At 48.7% G+C, this 22,787-nt stretch overlaps 2 protein-coding genes and 1 pseudogene across 3 annotated transcripts in view; 2 read left to right on the forward strand and 1 right to left on the reverse strand.

The window, feature by feature from the left end:
- Positions 1-1,048, reverse strand: part of GPATCH1 (G-patch domain containing 1) — a 43,692-nt gene extending 42,644 nt beyond the window's left edge. The window contains exon 1 of the mRNA XM_067721397.1: positions 829-1,048. Coding sequence (XP_067577498.1) covers positions 829-901 — 73 coding nt within the window. The 5' untranslated portion in view covers positions 902-1,048. The remainder of the gene's footprint in view (positions 1-828) is intronic.
- An 8,410-nt stretch (positions 1,049-9,458) lies between these two features.
- RHPN2 (rhophilin Rho GTPase binding protein 2) overlaps positions 9,459-22,787 on the forward strand; it is a 57,517-nt gene continuing 44,188 nt past the window's right edge. For both annotated transcript variants that reach the window (XM_067719545.1, XM_067719546.1), the window contains exon 1: positions 9,459-9,590. In XM_067719545.1, coding sequence (XP_067575646.1) covers positions 9,522-9,590 — 69 coding nt within the window. In that variant the 5' untranslated portion in view covers positions 9,459-9,521. The remainder of the gene's footprint in view (positions 9,591-22,787) is intronic.
- Positions 19,499-20,746, forward strand: LOC137215571 (translationally-controlled tumor protein-like; annotated as a pseudogene).

Consider the following 22,787-nt stretch of genomic DNA (forward strand, 5'->3'; position numbering starts at 1 on the left):
TAGTGGATCAGACCAGAAACACAGGGGAGAATCTTGCTTCATCTTGCACTCACCCCCACATTCCACCAGCGAGTAGGGTCAGCTCTGCTTTCAAAGCACATCTCAACTCACCACTACTTAACCACCGCCACTATCATCGCCTGGCCTCTTTTTGCTCATCTCCCTGCTTCACTCCTGCCCACCTCCAACCCGCCTACCTTCAAAATCGAGGACAGAATAATCTGAAAAATATACATCCCTCCTTTGTGTAACCCCCTCCCCCATGACTCTTCTACACTTAGTATTAAAATCCAAACTCCCTGACCATACCAACTAAGACTCAACCCCCGCCTCCCCCTCTGCCATCATCTTCTACCAGCCTCCCCCTGGTGCTGTCTGCTCCACCCACATCAGTCCTGCCTGTCCCTCAATTTGCCAAACTGGCTCCGACCTCAGAGCCTTTGCACTTGCTGTTCGCTTCGCCTGAAATGCTCTCCCCCCAAATCTTCGTACAGTTGCTTCCTTTCTCTGTTTCAAGGCTGAGCTCAAACGTCCTCTCCTAGGAAAAACATTGCCTGACCACCGCTCTTCCCCTATCCCCGCTCTCACACGAGCCTGTTTGTCATCCTTCTTCTTCCCATCCCTCCGGGCCTCCCATCCGTCCCTGCAAAACGTGAGCACCCCGCAAACACAGTGCACGCCTCTCCGGTCGCTGTTCCCAGAGCCCGTAGCAGGCGAGCCTTTCCCCTGGTGCCAGACAACATCTGGCACAGGGTTGTGCGTTTTTGCCCCGAATCCTGGACCCCCGGCCTGTTTTCCACAGGCCCCGGCGACAAATCTAGCCCGCACCTTCTTCCAGCAGCTCCAGGCCCGTCCCATAGCTGACCAAATCCTCGTCGCTGTCTCTATCCAGCGCCGCCATCCTGCTCCCTTCCGGGCCTCGCCCCCTCGCTACGGAGGCCTCAATGGGCAAAATGCCTTCCGCGCTTTAATCTCCGCGAACCGCAGTGAAGTTCTAAGCGCAGGTGGCGGAAAGTGCTCACCCCGCCCGACAAGCCTCTCTCGAATCTGCGCCGGGTGGTTCTCAAACCCGTCCTGTGGGAGGCGGACCCCGGCAGGAGTTGTCTCGGAGGCTTTGGCTGCCACGACATCCCATCCTAGCTCCACCATGTGCCGGTCAGGAGGAGGCGCCTGGGAGAAGGTGGAAGGCACTCCGCTGTCGAGCTGCAGGGGTGGTTCTCCGCGAAGTCTGCCCACCCCACACCCCTCCCCAACCTGGTCCGTGCCCTTCCCCCACTTCCCCTGCCGGCCGACCCTGCTCCCCTCAGTCCTACCCCTGCCATCTGCGGGAACTTGCCTGTACTCCGAGATAGACACACGCACTCTGTGTATATCACCCTTAGGTTGATAAGTGGAGTCCCCTTCCAGACCTCTGAAAGGATTCAGACAGGGGAACCCTGATGCCCACGGTGACGGTAGCTTGGGACAAAACTTGGTCAAGGAAGAAGAGATTAAAAGAAAAGGAGAAGGAAAAGGGGGGGGGGGGCCGTGGTGGGAACAGAGGAAAACAGGAATAAAGAGAAAAATAAAAAAGGAAAGAAATTTGAAAAGAGAACGAAGGAGAAAGAAAATGCAAGCGGACAAGCAAAAGGCTGCTGTGAGGTGGGGTGAGGGACGCTGAGGGCTCCCTTACTGAAGCCAAAGAAACAAACATCTGTCCAATAGGGTGCTGTTATCCCACCGCAAACCTCCTTCTTACAAAAGAGAGAAACGAAGCCCGGGTCTGCAAAATGAGGGTCAGAAGTCTGTGTGAGTGAAAATCACTAGCATGTTGCTAAAATGTTCCTCCTACCCGTCCCCCAGGCCTCCTGAATCAGAATCTCTGGGATTGGGATTGTTTCTTGAGCACTCCAAGCACACTCTGGACTCAAGGCCTTTGCGTTCACTGTTCCCACTGCTTGGAATACTACAAGCATGATTCATTGCCTCACTTGCTTCAGGTCTCTGCTCAAAAGTTACCTACTCAGTGGAAACTTTTCTGACCCTATTTTAAAAACCAACCCCTATCACCCCCTACCCTACTATATATTTTCCACAACATTTGTCACCTTATATAATTTGATTTACCTATTTATATGTCTATCATCTTTCTCTCCCAGTGGAATGGAATATAAGCTCCCCTTGGAACGTAAGCTCCAAGAAGACAGATTTGACCCAGTTTTTCTTTCTTCCTTTGCTGTATCCTCAGAGCTTGGAAGGTAGTAAGCACTCAATAAATAATTTGAAGAAAAGAATGAACTAATTAAATAAGTCATGGTACATGACTTTAACAAAAACAATTATTTTAGGGACTTCCCTGGTGGTCCAGTGGTAAAGAATCCATCTGCCTTCCAATGCAGGGGACGCACGTTCAATCCCTGGTCGGGGAACTAAGATCCCACATGCCCTGGGGCAGCTACTGAGCCTGCGAACCACAACTGGAGAGAGAGAAAACCCCATGCCACAACTAGAGAGAAGCCTGGGCACTGCAACGAAAGATCCCACATGCCTCAGTGAAGATCCCACGTGCCACGACTAAGACCCAGTGCAGCCAAAAATAAATAAATAAATCTTAAAAAAAAAAAAAGACTCTGAGTTCCCAATGCAGGGGGCACAGATTCGACCCCTGGTCGAGGAACTAAGATCCCTGCATGCCGCACAGCAAGGCCCCAAAAAATTATTTTAAAAACACAACCTCAAAATTTTTGGCAAGTTTCTGGTCTAAAAGTGGAGTCCATGTCCCCTCCCTTGAATCTAAGCTCCATGACTCCTTGACCAAAAGAATTCAGTAAAAGTGACAATATAACATTTCCCACACCCAAGCTTGAAGAAACTGGTAGCAGGAATTCCCTGGTGTTCCAGTGGTTAGGACTTGGCTCTTTTCACTGTAGGGGCCGGGATTCGATCCCTGGTCAGGGAACTAAGATCCCACAAGCCACCAGCATGGCCAAAAAAAAAAAAAAGAAAAGAAAAAAAGAAACTGGTAGCTTCAACTTTCTGTTTCTTGGGATGCTGGACCTTGGAACCCCACTTCCATTCTGTGAGGAAGCCCAGGCCATGAGGAGACGCTATGTGTAGGTATTCCAGCCTATGACCCAGATGAGGTTCCAGTTAACAATCAGTGTCAATCACCAGACACGTGAGCAAGGAAGATTCAAAATGACTCCAGTTCCAGCAGCCACCTGACTACAGCTGCATGAGAGACCACAAGCAAGAACCTTTTAGCTGAGTACAGCTACCTCTGGAACCATGAGAGGTAATAATAAAATGATTGTTCTTGTTTGGAGCCATTAAGATTTGCAGTAATTTGTTAACAGCAATAGTAACTGGAACAACCTATATGATAGAATACTGTAAAGCATTTTAAAATGCTGGTGGGGTATATCTCCAGCATATGCTGTTAAATGAGCAAAACAGGGGGTAAGACAGAGTACACAGGATGCTGCCATTTATATTAAAAGAAAACATAGGGCTTCCCTGGTGGCGCAGTGGTTGAGAGTCCGCCTGCCGATGCAGGGGACGCGGGTTCGTGCCCCGGTCCGGGAAGATCCCACATGCCGCGGAGCAGCTGGGCCCGTGAGCCATGGCTGCTGAGCCTGCGCATCCGGAGCCTGTGCTCTGCAGCGGGAGAGGCCACAACAGTGAGAGGCCCGCGTACCGCAAAAAAAAAAAGAAAACATATTACATCCACAATGTAGGGACACAATACACCCACAAATATGCTATATCTCCAGTGAACTCCCCAAAGAATCTGGTAATAGTGGTTGCCACTGATCAAAGGAAATCACAGCAGGAGGGATACATGTATACAACATTGTACCCCTTGAATTTTGTTTTGAGCTACATCCATAGTATTCTTTCCAAAACATTTTTATATCAGTGTCTTACTTTTCATTTTAAAGGTTTTTGTATGTATTAGCCCCTTTCCTGCCTTGAGAAATTTAATGTACCAAAGAGAAAGTGTCTTTGTTTATTGAAGCCCTGCAGGGTCCCAGCATCACCCTTTGATCATCGTGTGAATAAATGTAGATATTGAAAGTAAAGAAGGTTGGGGACTAATCCATACAGCCAGACAAATCATGAAGGTCCGTGATTTTATTTCTGAATTACTCCAAATAATTTTCTTACAGCTTATAGCTTCTAAAGAGGCAAGCAAAACCCAATAAACTTATTATTGAGAGTTTACTTAATTAGATTTCTGACAATCACTGCATTTAGTAAAACAGTAATGGGACTTCCCTGGTGGTCCAGTGGGTAAGACTCTGCACTCCCAGTGGGGGCGGGGGTGGGGGCCCGGGTGTGAACCCTGGTCGAGGAACCAGATCCTGCATGCATGCCACAACTATGAGTCTGCATGCCACAACTAAGAGTCCACATGCAGCAACTAAGAGCCGCATGCTGCCACGAAGATCCCACGTGCTGCAACGAAGACCTGGCACGGCCAAAATAAATAAATAAATATTAAAAAATAATAATAATAAAAACAGTAATTACCAACCTTTCTGACTCCAGATCTTCAGAAGGAACGACTGGATGCTTCATCTGCAACCCTGGTCACTAATTTATCCAATACTCCTGATTCTTGGCAGCAGGAACCCCTAAACAATGTGTTTTTTTGTGTGTGTTTTTTACATCTTTATTGGAGTATAATTGCTTTACACTGGTGTGTTAGTTTCTGCTGTATAACAAAGTGAATCAGCTATACATATACATAAATCCCCATATCTCCTCCCTCTTGCGGCTCCCTCCCACCCTCCCTATCCCACCCCTCTAGGTGGACACAAAGCATGGAGCTGATCTCCCTGTGCTATGCGGCTGCTTCCCACTAGCTATCTATTTTACATTTAATAGTGTATATATGTCCCTGCCACTCTCTCAACAATGTGTTTTTATGCAAAACTGTAGAAGCTTAAACACCACATACCCTTCCTTTCTTATTCAGACAGGCGAGAAAGCACAAATCTCAGGAAACTGCCCAATAGGAAGATGGGCTGAATCATCTGGGTAGGGAGTAATTTGTTCCTATGGTCCACACATCAGTGCTGGCAGTGGGATGGTCACTCATGACATGCAAAGAAACCTGCTCTATATGCTTGGGAATCGGTGTCACTCATTTTTTTTCTGTTGAGTTTTCTTACTGAAATACAATGTATGCACACAGTTCTGTGCATTTTCACAAAGTGAACACATCCGTGTAACAACAAGCAGGTCAAGAAATAGAAAAATTTCCAGAACCCAGAAGCAATAATCCCAGAAGAGACTAATTTTGTCTGTTTTGTACTTTATGTAAAATGGAATCATACAGTATTTTTTCTGGCTTCTTTGGCTCAATAATATTTTTGTGAGCAAAATATTTTGCTCACAACATACATATTTGTTGCTTGTAATAGTAATGTGTTCGTTTTCATTATGTGAATATGCCACAATTTCTTATCCATTCTACAGTTGATGGGCATTTGAGTAGTTTCCAGTTAGGGGCTATTTTGAAAAGTTGCAGCTGTGAACATTCTTGTACATGTTTTATGGAGAACAGATGTTTGCATTTCTGTTGGATATCTACCTAGATTTGGAATTGCTGGATCATAAGTTATGCATATGTCCCTCTTCAGTAGAAAATGCCAGTTTTCCGAAGTGGTAGTACCAATCTACACTCCCACAGGCAATGTATGAGATTCTGGTTGCTTGACGTTCTCACCAATACTTGGTATTTTTTGCCATTCTGTCACTCATTTATTTATTTATTTATTATAAATTTATTTATCTATTTATTTTGGCTGCGTTGGGTCTTCATTGCTGCACGCGGGCTTTCTCTAGTTGCAGCTAGCGGGGGCCACTCTTCGTTGCAGTGCACGGGCTTCTCATTGTGGTGGCTTCTCTTGTTGCGGAGCACGGGCTCTAGGCACGTGGGCTTCAGTAGTTGCGGTGCGTGGGCTCAGTAGTTGTGGCTCGCGGGCTCTAGAGCGCAGGCTCAGTAGTTGTGGCGCACGGGCTTAGTTACTCCGCGGCATGTGGATCTTCCTGGACCAGCGCTTGAACCCATGTCCTGTGCATTGGCAGGCGGATTCTTAACCACTGCACCACTCATTTATTTTTAATCCATAATCACTTCTTCCAAATATGACAAAATATCTTTCCTTTTAAATCGCAAGGAACAGTGTAGAGTAGCATAGTGCATGGTGTTGCATCAGGCAATCTAACTTAGCAGACTGGTGACCTCTGAGCCTCAGCTTCTTCCTCTTTAAAATGGGATGAAAAAGTATCCACTTCATAGGGCTGTGGATCAACTGAGATCATGTATGCAAAATGCAAAGCACAGCTCCTGTCATAAAGTATGCAATAAATGACTGCTATGCATTTAAGACCATATTTCAGAGCTGGGGAAACTGAGGTCACAAGGGGTAGAAGGATCTGGCCAAGGTGACTTAGTGGCAGAGCTTGCCAAATCTAGTGTGGTTTTCTCAAGTCAGTGCTCCATGGCACCATATGGCTTCAATTTCTAAGATTTTTTTTTCATAAAAATTGCAAAATTGGGTCTATAATTTACAATGAATTTCACTCACTTAAGGGTTAACTTGTGATTTCTGCTTTTAATTTGGCAAATTTCATCAGATTCTCCAAGACAGGATGTACATCAGGCTGCCCCTAGAGAAGCCAGTGCTCCTTTTTTCAACAAGCAGGTCTTAGGAGGTGTGACTTACATTTTACTTAAAGAAACTGAGTATCTGGACAGTCAACTGCTGGCCCCAGCCAGATGGTAAAACAGGGACTTCACAAAATAGTTGTTTGCAATTGAGATTTTAAACCTTTGCCTATCTCAGAAAGTCCCACCCCGACTCTTTTGTTAGGAGCACAGGGGGCTCACTGGCAGTTCTTGTGACACACACCACCAAATGGGTTGACAAATAGGAGGTTAGATGTTACTCTCCTGCTGGGTCAGCTGCAGCAGCTCTCATTTCCTGATCACAGCAGGATCAGAGATACGGGCTAAGGCCTGTGAGCCCCCTGCAAGGAGCCATGAGAATGTCTAGAGATGTCTGGTCCTGCACAGCCTCAAGGAGTGACACACAGATGGTTCACAGGGCCAGGAGATGCCTGTTGGGACGCACAGAGAAGTGCTTCTTTTCCTCTGAAGCTAGTATCAGGGTGGGCTGGTGTGTCCTTAACAGCAGGCTTCTTTTTCTTGCTCTTCTTCCTTTTTAATAAAAGAAGCAACTCAAGAAGGCAAAGGTGTTGGGCTAGATTAACAGGCTTTGGTTTTCACTATATTCACTTTTATGTGTATGTCCGCATAGGTCAAAGTAGCACTGCTTTTCTGCTTATTTTTATGACATAGTTGTGTTTTAAAATAAAGTGTTAAAATGAGTAACTTTATTTTTATTTATTTATTTATTTATTTCTGAAAACTAGTCAGATCTGATTAGGATTTTCAGTTCTAATAAAATTGTGGGTTATTACACTAGATATAGTATTTATTATACAAACTATATTTCTTTAACCATTGTATGACAGAAGTGTGTGTTTTAAAGTGAGTAATTTTAAAGAAGACTATTAAGTCCATAATAGTACAAGTGACACGTATATCTGACAAATTGTAAGGGCGATTGGAGCTTTAAGGTAGTAGAAGGAGATGACAAAAATCTGAGAGTGGTAGGGAATGACTGGAGTCAGCAGCCCTGAACTAAACACCGATCTCAGCCACTAATGGCTGGCGTGCCCTTAACCACTTCACTCCTCTGAGCCTCGGTCTTCTCACCTGTTAAATGGAGATTATTTATTTCTCTTATTTGCAGAAGGTTCGTGAAACATAATATCTACAAACTTTCTGGCTAGAATAGAGGTTCTATTATTGATAACTTTATTATTAGTAGTAGCAGCAGTAGTATAGAGTGACCCGCCACCCCAGGATCCCCAAAACGGAAGCGGTGGTTTTCAAGTCCCAGCTGGGGGTGAGGAGTGTACATTTCCAGGGCCATGAATTAATTCTAGGGTGACCGACAATGCTGAAATTAGCTTGATACTCATTTCTGACCCTAAGAGAGAAGGGAAGTTTCTGCATTTGCCACAGTTTCCCAAACACCTGTCCCAGCTGCTTAAGATTCTTCAGGTTCTTTCTTAGTATTAAAACAGTCCTTTCAGAGAACGCCTTTTCTTGTGCTGCGTCTTGGAGCCGGCAGTGATGATGAGTTTCTTTTTTTTTTTTTTAAACATTTACTTGGCTGTTGCTACCATTTATTTTAAACTCTTGAACATCCCCCTGATGCACATACTTTTTTCTTTTTCTTTTTTTTTAAGAAGAAAAGGAAACGCTTGGCTTGTTTTGAAAGCAGATTGTATTTTGTTCTACCTGTGGCACCTACGCGACGGCCAAATGTAGCAGTAACTGCGCAAAGGTGTCCCTTAGTTGGGGGAGGGGGTAGGAACTGCAGGACGCTGGCCAGGAGGGGCGTGGCCGCTGGGGGGCTTCCGGCTCCGGCAGCCCAGTCCCGGCACCCTGTCTGCTAGTTCTACCCGCGCAGTCCACCGATCAGGGGAGCTGGGAGACAGAGCGGTGCGAGCCCTGTCTCCAGGAGTCCCCCTTTCGCTCCTAAGCTATTCGCGTCCCTACCGCGCAGCTAAGCGCTTATACACCACTTTGGTTGTAATACCTTGAACCAGGTCAAGAGAGGGTGATCCGGACCCATTTTGTAGTTGAGAAATCTGAGGTTCGAAGTGGTGGTTAAGAAACGTGCTCAAGGATACTCGTCGAGTCTCTTGGGCACGAAACCCTTTCTGGGGATCTCTCCTTGGGTGGACCCCTCTCCCCTCGCCATCTGTGACCTCCCAGTGGATCCGCCTGGTTTCTGTAGAGCGGGTTGGGGGACAGGGGGTTGATCGCTGTGCCAACAGGTTTGAGTCACCCGCCAAGGCCCTCGGTGGCGCCGCCAACTCTCCCTCAGCGTCCCGGACTCTGCCCCGGCATCCCTTTTGGCGGGAAGCTGTTTCTGACTGCTCGGCCCAGGGCCCAGCGCTCCCGCCGCGCCCTCGACGTGGCGTCGGGTATGGTCACTGTCCCCTCGTCGTGCGCGCAGGAGCCGTAGCTTCACCCACTCGCTGCATTTATCCCCGCGGTTCCAGACGAGGAGCTGGATCCCCAACCCGGGCCTCGCTGCGGCAGCGGAGACCCCCGGTCCGCCCCTGCGCCCCCGGGCTGAGGCTGCAACCACTCCCAGATTAAGCCCCTGAGGCTGGGAGAGTGCGAGCGAAGAGCCGAGGGGATCTTTGCTCTCCCCTCCGCCAGCCTCGCCTGCGGCACGGCTGCGCTCGGCCAATCCGGAGCCGGGGCGGGACCGGGGGCGTGGTCTCGGCGGGCCTGGCTTGGTTTCCAGGGCCCCCGGCCGGACCTCAGGCGGAGCTAGAGGGGCGGTCACTCAGGCGGGGCGGGGCGGGGCGGGGCGGGGCCAGGCGCCCTCTCTGGCCAGCGCGCAGATGAGCTTCAGTCTGTTCTGCGCTCCCGCGCTGCCAGCATGACTGACGCTCTGCTGCCCGCGGCTCCCCAGCCTCTGGAGAAGGAGGACGACGGCTACTTTCGGAAGGTGGGCGGCTTCGGTTGGGCTGGGATTCTGCGAGCTCCAGACTTCTTTCCCCCCAGGCTGTGGAGGGGGCTGCGGGGCGCGCGGCCGGGGTCGACCAGGCCTGGAGGGGGAGGGGGCGCACTGGCCTGGGGCGCGCCCGGCGGAGGGTCGGAGTGGAGGGGTGCGGCGGCGGTGCACCCGGCGGCCGAGAGCAGGTGACTTACGGGGCTGGGGAGTGGTGTCTGGGCCTCCCCGCGCAGGTGCCAGCGGGGGACAGGACCAGGAGAGGTGCTCGGGGTCGCCCCCGTCGGCCGTCTCGCGGCCCTGGGGAAGGGACCGGTTCCCAGTGCGCTGGCGCCCTCGGCGTTGCGGCGCGTGGGGACCCGAGCCCAGCTTCCACCCGAGCGCTTGGCCGGGGCGCGTGGAAATAGGAGCCCCTCAGAAGGGATGGCGTTCCCCTTTTGCCTCCAGAATGCTTCCAGTGTTTGCCTCTTCGACTTTTTCGAGGATGGGAGGGGACCTCGGGCGTCGCCCCCATCTCTGCCCCTAGTTGCCCAGGAGGGCGTACGCGCTGCAGACGTGAGGGCAGCGGTTTCGCCCCCTCACCACTTTTCGCTAAAGCGGATTTATCCGATTGTTGGGTAGACCTGCGGGAGGTGCGGGCTCCGCGGGAGCTTGGTACATACCGTGGCCTCCCGCCCTGAAGGTTCGCAGCTCAGCCCGTCAAAAGTGGCTCCAATCCACGGAGCGGTGTCGCTGGGATGTCCGTAGGTTGCAAGGCCTGGGCTACAAAGATGCTTTTGAGCCCGGAGGCACGGGGACACCTTCCATCCTTCTTCCTTGTCCCTATGAATCTAAAAATAGCCTTTGACTCTTGGCCATGTTTGACTAGGTGGGTTGAGAAATTTTTTTTTATAACTTCTATAACCGAAGGCAGAGGACGAAATTATAAACAGGGCAGTGAAACTGTTTCCTACAGAACAGTCAATTCTCAATTGTTCCACACCTAATGATCCAGTCAGTGAATGCTCTTGGCGTCTTCCTCCTCCCATGACGCTGCCTTTGGGCTTTTGCTTTCTGGTGAGGAGCAGTGGCCCTAGAGGATGGGCAGGAGGAGAATCTGGAAACAGGTGAGGACAGAGTTGGAAAAATTCTTTTTGGTTAAAAAAAAAAAGGAGTAGTTTTAAGGTGTATTTAAGTTAAAAGATGTCATCATGGAATTATAGGATTATAACTTCTAATTATGTGTGGCACTGGGGACAGAGCATCACAGGCCATGGAATTGCAGAAGGAGGCCAGGCCTGGGAATCCCTAGATCTCAGCCTAGGGCCTCAAATCCTGACTGCCTCCCCCACAAAATTGCAGTGTAGACTCCAGCAAGTTGCTGCATCTTTCTGGGACTTCATTTCCTCCCCAAATTGTCCTCTGAACAGGTGGAGGTCTGGACCTATAGCAGCATCTGGGGGAAACAACAGAGGAAGGGGCAGAAGAGGTGGTGAACACGTGCCAGGGTTATGTTCCCTTGTCTTCCAGAACAGGTTTTCCAGGGGAGGATGTGCATAGGACTGAGTGGAAGGCAAGGGAGCTGTGAAAGGATGCAAAGCTGAGTGTTTTTCAGTTGCGGTTTCTCCGGTGGTAGATAAAGAGAATCATGGGTGCAAAATAAGATGAACCACTGGTTTGCAATTAGAAACATCTCTTTGGAAAACAAGACCTTGTAATGATCATTGTGCTACGTCATAGTAGTCCAAAGAGTGTTCCTAGTACAAGGTTAATAAAAGGTGTCAACATGGAACTTTCCCTGCTGTGTGATCTGAGCCAGTTTGTCCTAAAACCAATGCTCCTTGAATGAGAGGTAGATGTTATACAGGTGAAGGAGGGGAGGATGAACAGGTAGAGGGAACAGCATGGGTGAAGGCACAGGATTGTGAGCGTTTGTGAGTGAACCCTTGGGGGTGTGGAGGTGTAAGTGGGAACTAGGCTGTTCGGGAGTCATGCATCCTGGATGCATGGGAAGGGAACCTGGAGATCTATCAAAGTGCTTCATGCAGGACCAGACGTGTGAGATTTGTGTCACAGAAAGACCACTTGGAAAGCTGAGTGATCAGTAGGTGAGCGATGGGGGAGAGGCAATGGTGGAGCCAGGCAGGGAGGAGTGTGGAAGGTTAATCCTCGTATTGTCTCTGTCCTACTCCGATACGATCTACTGATGACTTTTCAGTCAGTTATGTAAAGTACTAGGTAAACACAGCCTCACCACCCATCCTTTCCAACAGCTTGCACCCCTAACTCAAACCAGGGGTCCAGACTGGAGGCAGGGATCCCAGTGGGGAGGGTGCAGTGATGAGGGCCTGAGCAAAGGCAGTCAACAGGGATGGGAAGAACTAATGGACCAAATATGGTGGGGAAGTGCTGCTGATGGGAGTCCAAAACGTCTGCCCTTTGGTGTCTGGGGGGATGGTCAGGCGCCTCACTGAGGCGGGGCAACCAGGAGGCTGAGGTAGAGGTGGTGGGCTTGAGGCCCCTAAGCGACATCTGAATGGTGGTCCCAGTGGGGAGTCCACTCCATGAACCCGGCAGCCACGAGAGCACCCTGGCTGGAGATGCAGCTTTGGGGGACACCAGCGTGGGAGGCAGTGGGATATTGTGAAAAAGGACCCAAGGCAGAAGAGAATAATGCCTCCATTTAAGGGACAGGCAGAGAGATGGTAAACAAGCCCAGAGGGTGACAGTATCAAGGCAGCTGAGAGAAGAGATCTTTTTAGTGGAGAGATGAGGTTGACAAGTCAGAAGAGCCCTGGAAAATACTGGGTTTAGTCCTTTAGAGGGCTGTTGGTAAATGAGTAGGTGGAGAATTGGGGGCAAAAGTCAGTGTGGTGGGGACTTGCCTGGCGATCCAGTGGTTAAGACTTCACCTTCCAATGCAGGGGGTGCGGGTTCGATCCCTGGTCGGGGAGCTAAGATCCCACATGCCTCGCAGCCGAAAACCCAAAAAACATAAAACAGAAGCAATATTGTAACAAATTCAATAAAATATTAAGTCTTTAAAAATGGTCCACATCAAAGAAAAATCTTTCAAGTCAGTGTGGTGGAGTACAGGTGGAAGAAGGGCAGAGAAAATAGTTGCTTGGGGGGGATGGGGGTAGAGGAGAGAGAAGAAGACAGGTTTGTTTAGAATGAGGAGGTTCCTATTGCCTGCTGGTCTTGGACCCTGAACGTGTGAGACGGTCTTTGGCAGAGAGGGCCCCTTGGCAAATCAGCGTCTTCTTGAGGTTGTGCAGGACATGGCTGTACAGAGCCCGAGGACAAGGACTCAGTTTGGCCGCAGGTCAGACATGGACACCAGTACAGACCCTGGCCTCCTGGGTGAGCAGCTTGGGGCAGGGGGCTCTCTGAATTTAAAACAAACAAAAGGGCTTCCCTGGTGGCGCAGTGGTTGAGAGTCCGCCTGCCGATGCAGGGGACACGGGTTCGTGCCCCGGTCCTGGAAGATCCCACATGCCGCGGAGCCATTGGGCCCGTGAGCCATGGCCGCTGAGCCTGCGCGTCCGGAGCCTGTGCTCCGCGGCGGGATAGGCCACAGCACTGAGAGGCCCGTGTAGAGCAAAAAAAAAAAAACAAAAAATGCAAATACAGAATACTTTCTGGTCTATCACAATATGTTTCTCTCTTCTCTGGCTTCTCACTTTTTGTTTTCTTTCTTGTCACTAATATGTTTAAATAGAGGTACAGTTCTATAAGAATAATTAAATACTAAATTATTTTCTTAAAAGAATGACCAGTGGAAATGGAGTTTCTTTTTCCCAAACAGATTTTTATGCTTATCCTAATGAAAGTCTTGGAAGAATGTGTGTTTGGGCCCATAGTTAATGCAGAGTAATACACATTTCCAAGACACTGCATCCTGAGAGCTGGTCCCATCTCCAGGGCTCTCTGGGGGCTATAGTCCTGAAACCCACAGGAAAACCTATTCTTGGTCAAGAGAAAGCTAGCTAGAAAAAAACTAGAGAAAGGTTGTTGAAAGGGCCTAAATGAAAGACCTTAGCAGTAAGGGGAAGAAGACCTTCAGTACAAAGTGCAGCATTGTGGGACCTTATCGCTGCCTCGCCGTCCTCTGGGAGCACTAATGGCCCGAAATGAATTTAGCTCCATTGTTTTTACCCAAGAGCTGGAGGAGAAGTTGTTTCTTGTTCACAGAAGCCTCCAGGCTGGACAGGGCCCCAAGGTTCACTGTGTCCTGGTTCGTGGTCCCTGTTTACTCTGGATTTCCTCAAGGCTCCAGCAGAGAAGGAAGGAAGAGAATTTTTTTTTTTTTTTTTTTTTTAACCCAGAGGCTCCTCTTAGGTCCTCCTCTGCACCATTCATCTTAGTGGGGTGTAATTTCACGTTAGACACACATGTGCATCTTATATAAGCACATGTGGAGGGACATGCTGGGCTGAGTCTGAGGAGCACAGGGTGGGTCATGGGGGCTCATCCAGTCCATCTTTTTTTTTTTTTTTTGAGAATCTATTTTTGGCTACGTTGGATCTTCGTTGCAGCACACGGGCTTCTCATTGTGGTGGCTTCTCTTTTTTTTATTTTATTTTATTTTTTTGTTTGTTTTTTTTTTTGTTTGTTTGTTTTTTGCGGTACGCGGGCCTCTCACTGTTGTGGCCTCTCCCGTCGCGGAGCACAGGCTCCGGACGCGCAGGCTCAGCGGCCATGGCTGACGGGCCCAGCCGCTCCGCGGCATGTGGGATCTTCCCAGACCGGGGCACGAACCCGTGTCCCCTGCATCGACAGGCAGACTCTCAACCACTGCGCCACCAGGGAAGCCCTTTATTTTATTTTTACTTTTTATTTATTTATTTTTTTTACGGTATGCGGGCCTCCTACTGTTGCGGCCTCTCCCGTTGCGGAGCACAGGCCCCGGACGCGTAGGCCCACGTGGCCACGGCTCATGGGCCCAGCCGCTCCGTGGCATGCGGGATCCTCCCGGATCGGGACACGAACACGCGTCCCCTGCATCGGCAGGCAGACTCCCAACCACTGTGCCACCAGGGAAGCCCGTGGTGGCTTCTCTTGTTGCGGAGCACGGGCTCTAGGCGCATGGGCTTCAGTAGTTGTGACTCTCAGGCTCAGCAGTTGTGGCTCGTGGGCTCTAGAGCCCAGGCGCAGTAGTTGTGGCGCACAGGCTTAGTTGTTCTGCGGCATGTGGGATCTTCCCAGAGCAGGGCTCGAACCTGTGTCCCCTGCATTGGCAGGCGGATTCTTAAGCACTGCGCCACCAGGGAAGTCCCTGCCCCATTTTTATTGGGTAGTGATGATGTTTCTCCAGGTGGGGGTGGGGGAGGGAGGAGGAAGGGTGTAAAAGTTTGTGCTGCTGCCTCTTCCCCACCCACTACCCCACCATGGTCAGAGCCAGACCCTACAGGCCAGGCTGGATCCAGGCTGATCATGGCCTTGGTGAGGGTCTGTCCAGCTGCACTGGTGCACACCAGCAGCCCAGAGGGCGTGGTGGACAAACTCCTCGTCACATTGCGGGATCCTGGCCAGGAGGGGGTCCCCTGGCAGGAACAGAATTTTCAGGTGACTCAGAGGAGAGTCAGCATGATGAGCTGTAACACTGTAAATGTCCCTTGCTTCCTGGGGCTATTTGGACGGATTCCAAGACACCACCTGATCATACAGGGCATTGCCTTTAGCCTGATCACCACTTCCTCCTTTGGCTCGGGTACTAGAGTCTCGTGACACGAAGGCTGTATTGGAGGTGGCCACAGAGGAAAGCGGAACCGCAGGTGCAGCTCAGCCAGACTGAGTGTCCGGCAGAGCTGGCAGCAAGGGGTGCCAGCTGGGGGCAAGGTCTCCTGCCCGTAGCGCCAGAAACAGGGAGAGATGCACGTCCTTCTGGCCTTGCTAGTCAGACCCACGGAGTTCACTAGGGCCATATGCCGTAGAAAATCCTGTTTCGATTGGATTCTAAGAGGAGAAAAAGGCAGGTGATCCAAAACTACAACTTCAGAAGTAGTTTCTTTTTCTCCAATATTATTGTATTATAAAAGTAACATAAATTGTTGTAAAAAAGGGTAATAACAGAAGTGTACAAAATCACACGCACATACCATCTTCCCCCCACCAAGGACTGCTCACTAGTGGTGTGTACATCCTACCAGTTGAAATAAACAGGTCATCAGTTGGGTCTGAAAATACACTTGTCTCTTAGAAATTTTGGTGATTGTAAATCTTTGTAGAGTGGCACGCACTTTGTACACACACGGTAGGTGTCTGTAAAGATTTGTAGAAGTGACTGAAGGGAGTCTGTTCATATTGTGACCCCCTACCCCCATGTGAATGGATGGGGACGCCAGAGGGAGGCACCTGGCAGAGATCCTGGAAGGGGAGGAGACCTCTTTACAAGTGGCAAATTCATGTTTTAATTTTTATGGACACGGAAAAGGTAGATTCTGTTCATCCAAACTGCCCTGAGTCTCCAGCATGGTGAAAAGTTAAATTAGATGTATTTTTGTGTATTGCAGGGTATTGCATGCTATTTCTGTGCTTTCTGGTTGACAGCTTCTGGCTAACTCATAAACAAACAATTCTGTTTTCCAGAGCTTGGTGGTTGAGTGAGGGGTTGCATGACTAGGAAGGAAGGCAGAGAAAATATCTTCGTGCTGGAGAGGCAGCAAAAAGCACCCCACTCTTCCATGCCCTGCGTGAGGGTCACGAGCCAGGGGACCCTGCATGGTCACCTTCACTCAGTCTTACTCCTGACCTAGAGACTTCAAGTTCACACTGTGCCCTCAATTTGCTGGAGACACATCTACATGTGTGGGCTTTAACTTTGGCTGCGTGGAAGAAAGGCCCTCACTGGTTCTTGGGGTGGAGGAGGGCCAAGCGCCAGGCACTGCCTAGAGCAGGGCCCCCCCACCCCCTGCTGGGGAGGAAAGACTGCTCCCTACCCTGTGTCTGCCTTCCCAGTGGCCTGGCCTATCTGCCTTTTCACTGTCAGTCTCTGCATGTTGTAGGTCAAGTAGCCTTTCCTTTCTTCCAAATCCACTGACTCCGGTTTTTGCCTAGGTGCTGCTCTTAAATACTTGTTTCCCAGCTGAACAACTTAACTATACCCTAAAGGCATGTGCGTGTATATTAACAAATAGAGTTTTCACTCTGGGTGAACTTATTCTACTTAAGACTTTCTTAGTTGTGGTTACCAGAAGATCGAATCCCCAATGATTTAGGCAGATAAACACACCATGGTACATTCCTACAATGGAATTCTACTCAGCAATTAAAAGGAGCAAACCACTGATAAGTACAACATGGATGAATCTCAAAGCATACTATTGAGCAAAATAAGCCAGACACAAAAGCATACATGCCCTATGATTCCATTTATATGACATTCTAGAACAGGCAAAAGTCTATGGTGATAGAAATCAGAGTCTTGGTTGCCTTGGTGGGTAATGAGAATGGTCTATATTCTGATTGGAATAGTGGTTACATAGGTATACACGTTTATCCAAACTCATTGAACTATGTACTTAGAAAGCTATGTATTTCATTATGTGTAAATTATACCTCAATCTTTAAAAAATGGCTTAGGCAAGAAAGGGAATGCATTTGGCTCCTGTAACTGAGAAGCCCAGAGGAATGGCTTCAGGCCTGCCTTGATCTAGGGCTCCAATGCTGCCCCCAAAACTCAGTTTCTCAGCTCTGCTCCCCCTAGGTTGGCTTCATCTGGGGGGAGACACTCCCCCCACAGTGGTAACGTGGCTGCAGCTGCCCAGTCTCACATCCTCCTAGGTTCAAGGCTGATGGGGAAAAATGAAGGCCCCTCCTGATGGGCTCTGTTGTCCTATGTCAGGTGCTCACCCTGAATCAAACTCAGGGCTGGGGCCTTTGGTTTTACAACTAGCCAAGCATGAATCAGATGTCCTTCCCCTTGGAAAGGAGGTGTGGGAGCCTGGATTTACAACCCCTGACCGCTATGGGCTGCGAGGTGGGAGAGTGGGACGTGGGTCACTGTGGCCAAAAGATAGGCAGTGAGCTGGGCAGCCCTCAGCCAGGAAGCACGTAAGGGGTGTCCGGGGGTTGGTGGGCGAGCTGTCCCTGCATTCCCACACATTCCTGCTGCTCAGGCTCATCTCAGAGTGGCAGGAAGGACGTGGGCTTAAGTCCTCCTCCCACCCTTACTGCCTCTAGCATCTTGAGTAGCTCACTTACCCTCCAAGCCTCAGAACTGTGGGGTCCGAGATGCCATACCAGAGTCCACGTGGGCTGACTGACAACGTGGGAGACGCCACTAAGCTAGTGAGGAAGCTGAACTTTACTCAGTACTTGCTTTTCTTGGGTGTTGGCAGTCGGACCATCCTTCCACGTATTGAGACTGACGCCAATGCCCAGACCTTAGGCTGGTCAGGTAACTGACAGACTCTGTGTAGTGGACAGACTCTCAACTTCACTGTAAGACTTGTGGACAGTGACCCTAGAGGCAAGGACAGTTCATTTGTTCCCCCCAATCCCTCCCCACTTCCCAGGCCAGGCAGGCGTGACAGGTGCTGCCTCAGTCCTGGGCACAAACCCTCAGTTCAGTTTGGAGCAGCTCTACATCCTGTTGTGAACCAATTAAGAACTAAGGTATGGCTGAGGACTGTGGGTCCCCACTAGCAGAGAACCCCTGGCAGGGGCCGGTGGACAGCTAGCAGCCTCTGGTGATGCCAGGGGGTCTTATGACAGTCTTGCCCAGATTCATCTCTCAGGGCTCTGGGAAGTTTCCAAACAGCCCTGCGGGCGTTTCTGGTGTTTCCAACAGGTCTGGCATTCCTACCTGTCAGTAAGAAGTAATGTAGTTTGCGGTCCAATTACTCAGTCAAATCTAATCCTAAGCATTCCTATGTCTTATCTGGAAACTTGACCCTACATCTGTGGGCTGGTTAGGGTGTAGTGATTCCAGGCCAGCCAGAAGTTGGGTGAAGTATGGGAGCAGGAAAAAGTTCTTATCCGTGAGCTGGAATGGCTGCGTAATCTTAGCTCTGGGAATGTATGTAAAGGAATTAGTTATTAAGGCTTCTCTGTAAAATAGAACACAGCCTTGGTGAGCCATGTAATTTTAAGTCAGATTGAGCCATCCCTTCATAGTAATTTTAGGACGTGGAAAGGAAAGAGGGTGGCAATTACTTTAGCCCTTTACTATTAAGTTATCTTAATATTAAAGACATTTTAATCTTAGATCTGAAAAGAGAGAATTAGTTTTCTGATTTTTATTTTAAATCAGGGATCATTTAATGGTTTGAAAGATGTTAATTTTAAGACTATTCCAGCTCAGATTCTGAATATCTGTGTAATTTGAATTTGGGCGGCTGCATGGGGAACAGGTGGCCACCTGCTGGGATGGGAGAGTGAAAAATCTTTGTGGAAGGAGAGATGTAACGTATTTCTGACCCTCTAGTCTAAAGGCCACTGATATGGGAATGCCTGAGAAGGTTGGGGCTGCAGAGAACCCATTTCTTCTTCCTTGGGGTCAAGGCCATGGATGTGGCTTGGGCAGAGGTGTGGGAGGCTAGGTATGTGTGGAGCTGTGATGGCAGTGACCAAGGCAGTGACGTAGAGAGAAAGGGCAGTCCCCTCACCAAATACTGTCCACCAGCCACTCCCAGGGTGTGATTACAAGCCCGTCAGGGCGGAACCGAAAGATAAACTTCAGAAAGGAATGGAGTGTTCCCTCAGATCCCTGGGCTTCTACCTGCTGGGGTGGGGAAAACACTATTAGGCTAAAAGGAAATTTTTTGAATCACTTTGCTGTACACCTGAAACTAACACAATATTGTAAATCAATGCTACTTTAATTTAAAAAAAAAAAAAAGCTTTTCCACCTGCTCCCCCTTCCCCCCCGCCGAGCGCCGCTCCAGCTGCACCACGCTTCCTCTGAGCTCCGGGCTCCTACTAAGCTAGTGCCACCGATGTCTCCCTCCATCATGATCATCTACCGGGACCTCATCAGCCATGATGAAATGTTCTCTGACATCCACAAGATCCGGGAGGTCGCGGACGGGCTGTGTCTGGAGGTGAAGGGGAATATGGTCAGTAGGACAGAGGGTAACATTGATGACTGCCTCCGCTGAAGGCCCCGAGGGCGAAGGTACCGACTGCACAGTAATCACTGGTGTGGTTATTGTCATGAACCATCACTTGCAGGAAACCAGCTTCACAAAAGAAGCCTACAAGATTACATGAAGGGCTTCCCTGGTGGCGCAGTGGTTGGGAGTCTGCCTGCCGATGCAGGGGACGCGGGTTTGTGCCCCGGTCCGGGAAGATCCCACATGCCGCAGAGCGGCTGGGTCCGTGAGCCATGGCCGCTGGGCCTGCGCATCCGGAGCCTGTGCTCTGCAGCGGGAGAGGCCACAGCAGTGAGAAGCCCACGCACCGCAAAAAAAAAAAAAGATTACATGAAGTTAATCAAAGGGAAGCTTGAAGAACAGAGACCAGAAAGAGTAAAACCTTTTATGACAGGGACTGCAGAACAAATCAAGCACATCCTTGCTCATTTCAAAAACGATCAGTTCTTCATTGGTGAAAACATGAATCCAGATAGCATGGCTGCTCTGCTGGACTACCGTGAGGATGGTGTGACCCCATATATGATTTTCTTTTAAGGATGGTCTAGAAATGGAAAAATGTCAACAAATTTGGCTGTTTGGCTCTATCACCTGCTCGCCATAACTGGCTGGCTGCCGCTTTTCATCCACACAACACCAGGACTTAGACAAATGGGACTGATGTCATCTTGAGCTCTTCGTTTTGATGTTGATCTGTTTGGAGCGGAGGCATTGTTTTTGAGAAAAAAAAAATGTCATGTAGGTTGTCTAAAAATAAAATGCGTTTAAACTCAATTTAGAGAATGCCTCTTAGTTTAGTATGTAATATCTAAATCCATCCTGTGTCGCCTTCCTGGAGAAGCTAGAACCTGGTTGTAGACCACTACTAGAAAGCATAAGACCGTCTTCAGATAACTTCCACAGTGAAAACCACTTCCGGGACTTGGAATATAAACAGGAATCAACAGTGATTCAGTTGAAGTAAAGGGAAAGACCATGCTCATAGCAGTGCCAACATTTGAAGTGGATTTCTTACACATTTCATCACCTACAAATGGAAGTAGTTAACTCTGGAAGAAATTACCAAAAGAATAAAAAGAGACTAACACAGTTGGAAGAAAAAAAAAAAACGAGGATGGGAATTCCCTGGCGGTCCAGTGGTTATAGGACTTGGCGCTTTCGCTGTGGTGGCCCAGGTTCAGTGTCTGCTGGGGAATAAGCTCCCGCAAGATGCACAGCTAAAAAAAAAAAAAAAAAAAAACTCTTTTTCTGATTTTAAACTTTTCACAATGAAACACTGATTGTAATCTAAATACCCCAGGAAATAATGGATAGAGAACACAGACAATTCACTGAAAAAGCAATTCAAGTGATCAATAATATATGAAAAAAAATGTTTATCTTCACTAATAATCCTTGCAAATTGGGAGCATGGGATACCTGTTTTTTGCATATCAATTTGGCAAAGATTGAAAATAATACTTTAAACTCAACAGTAAAAAATAACCCAGTTTAAAAATGGGCAAGGAGGGGGCTTCCCTGGTGGCGCAGTGGTTGAGAGTCTGCCTGCCGATGCAGGGGACATGGATTCGCGCCCCGGTCCGGGAAGATCCCACATGCCACGGAGCGGCTGGGCCCGTGAGCCATGGCCGCTGAGCCTGCGTGTCTGGAGCCTGTGATCCACAGCAGGAGAGGCCACGACAGTGAGAGGCCCGCGTACCGCAAAAAGAAGAAAAAAAGGGCAAGGAGGGAATTCCCTGGCGGTCCAGTGGTTAAGACTCTGCGCTTCCACTTTAGGGGCGAGGGTTCGATCCCTGATTGGGGAACTAAGATCTCGCATGCCGTGTGTTGTGGCAAAAAAAAAAAAAAAAAAAAGTTGGGCAAGGAATCTGAATTGATCTTTCTCCAAAGATACATAAGTGGCCAATAAGCACAAGAAAAGATGTTTAACATCATTAACCATAAGGGAAATGCAAATCAAAACCACAGTGAGATAGCACACATCCTAGGTTGGCTCTAATAAAGACAATAACAAGTATTGATGAGGATAGGGGTAAATTGGAACCCTCGTCTAGTGCTGGTGGGAATGTAAAATGTTTTAGCCGCTTTGGGAAATAGTTTGACCTCAAATGGTTAAACATAGAACTAACCATATGACACAGTAGTTCCATTCCTAGATCTATAGCCAAGAGAAGAAAGGAAAACATACATCCACATAAAAACTTACACACAAATAAGCGGCCCTATTCATAAGAGCCAAAAAGTGAAAACACCCTCAAATGTCCATCAACTGATGAATGGATAAATGAATGTTCATATTGATTGGAGTGTTAGGGACAAAAAGGAGTGAAGTACTGATATGTTCTACACCACGGAGGAACCTTGAAAACATTACGCTGAGTGAAAGGAGCCCATCACGAAAGACTGTATTCTGTATCATTCCACTTAAGTGAAATGTCCAGAATAAGCAAGTCTATACAGACAGAAATTATCAATAGACTCATGGTTGCCTAATGCTATCGGGGAGAAGGGGCAGGAAGTAGAGAGTACCTTTCTTTGCTGGAGGATAATTGGGCTGGTGCTTAGGGGGAGGAGGGGGCTTAAAGAGGTTAGACGCCCTGTAACTCAGTCCTAGAAATATACCTTAAAGGAAAAACTTGAGGTTTACAAAGATCCGTGTTTACAAATATGCACCAAATAATTATAGATCATAGCGGATACTTGGAAACAATCTAACTGTCTGACCATAAGGAAATGGTAAATCCTAAAAAAAGGCAACATTATGCCATGATTAAAATCATGGTTTTGAGGAGCACTTCATAACAAAGGAGCACTTCTATCACTTCATGATAGAGTATTAAGTGAGAGAACATGATAGCCTATGTGTGCCACTGTGCAGAAAAGGGTTAGCATGGCAGACCTGAGGCTGCTTTCCTTAGGAAGACCTGCTTGCAAGGTTGGCCCCTGCCTGGTCTCTGGGAGCTTGGCCCTTGGAGTGTTCCTTTCATCCCCTAAGTGATGAAGTTGGCTCGCTGTGTCTAAACTAATGGCGAAAACCATGTGGTTTGCAATGAACACCTGCTTTCCTTTCGGCAGCCTGGAATTTTGGTATGTGCTAGGCAGAAGGTGCCTTTGTGAT

Source organism: Pseudorca crassidens, chromosome 20 (assembly GCF_039906515.1).
Source record: "Pseudorca crassidens isolate mPseCra1 chromosome 20, mPseCra1.hap1, whole genome shotgun sequence".
Classification (NCBI taxonomy): domain Eukaryota; kingdom Metazoa; phylum Chordata; class Mammalia; order Artiodactyla; family Delphinidae; genus Pseudorca; species Pseudorca crassidens.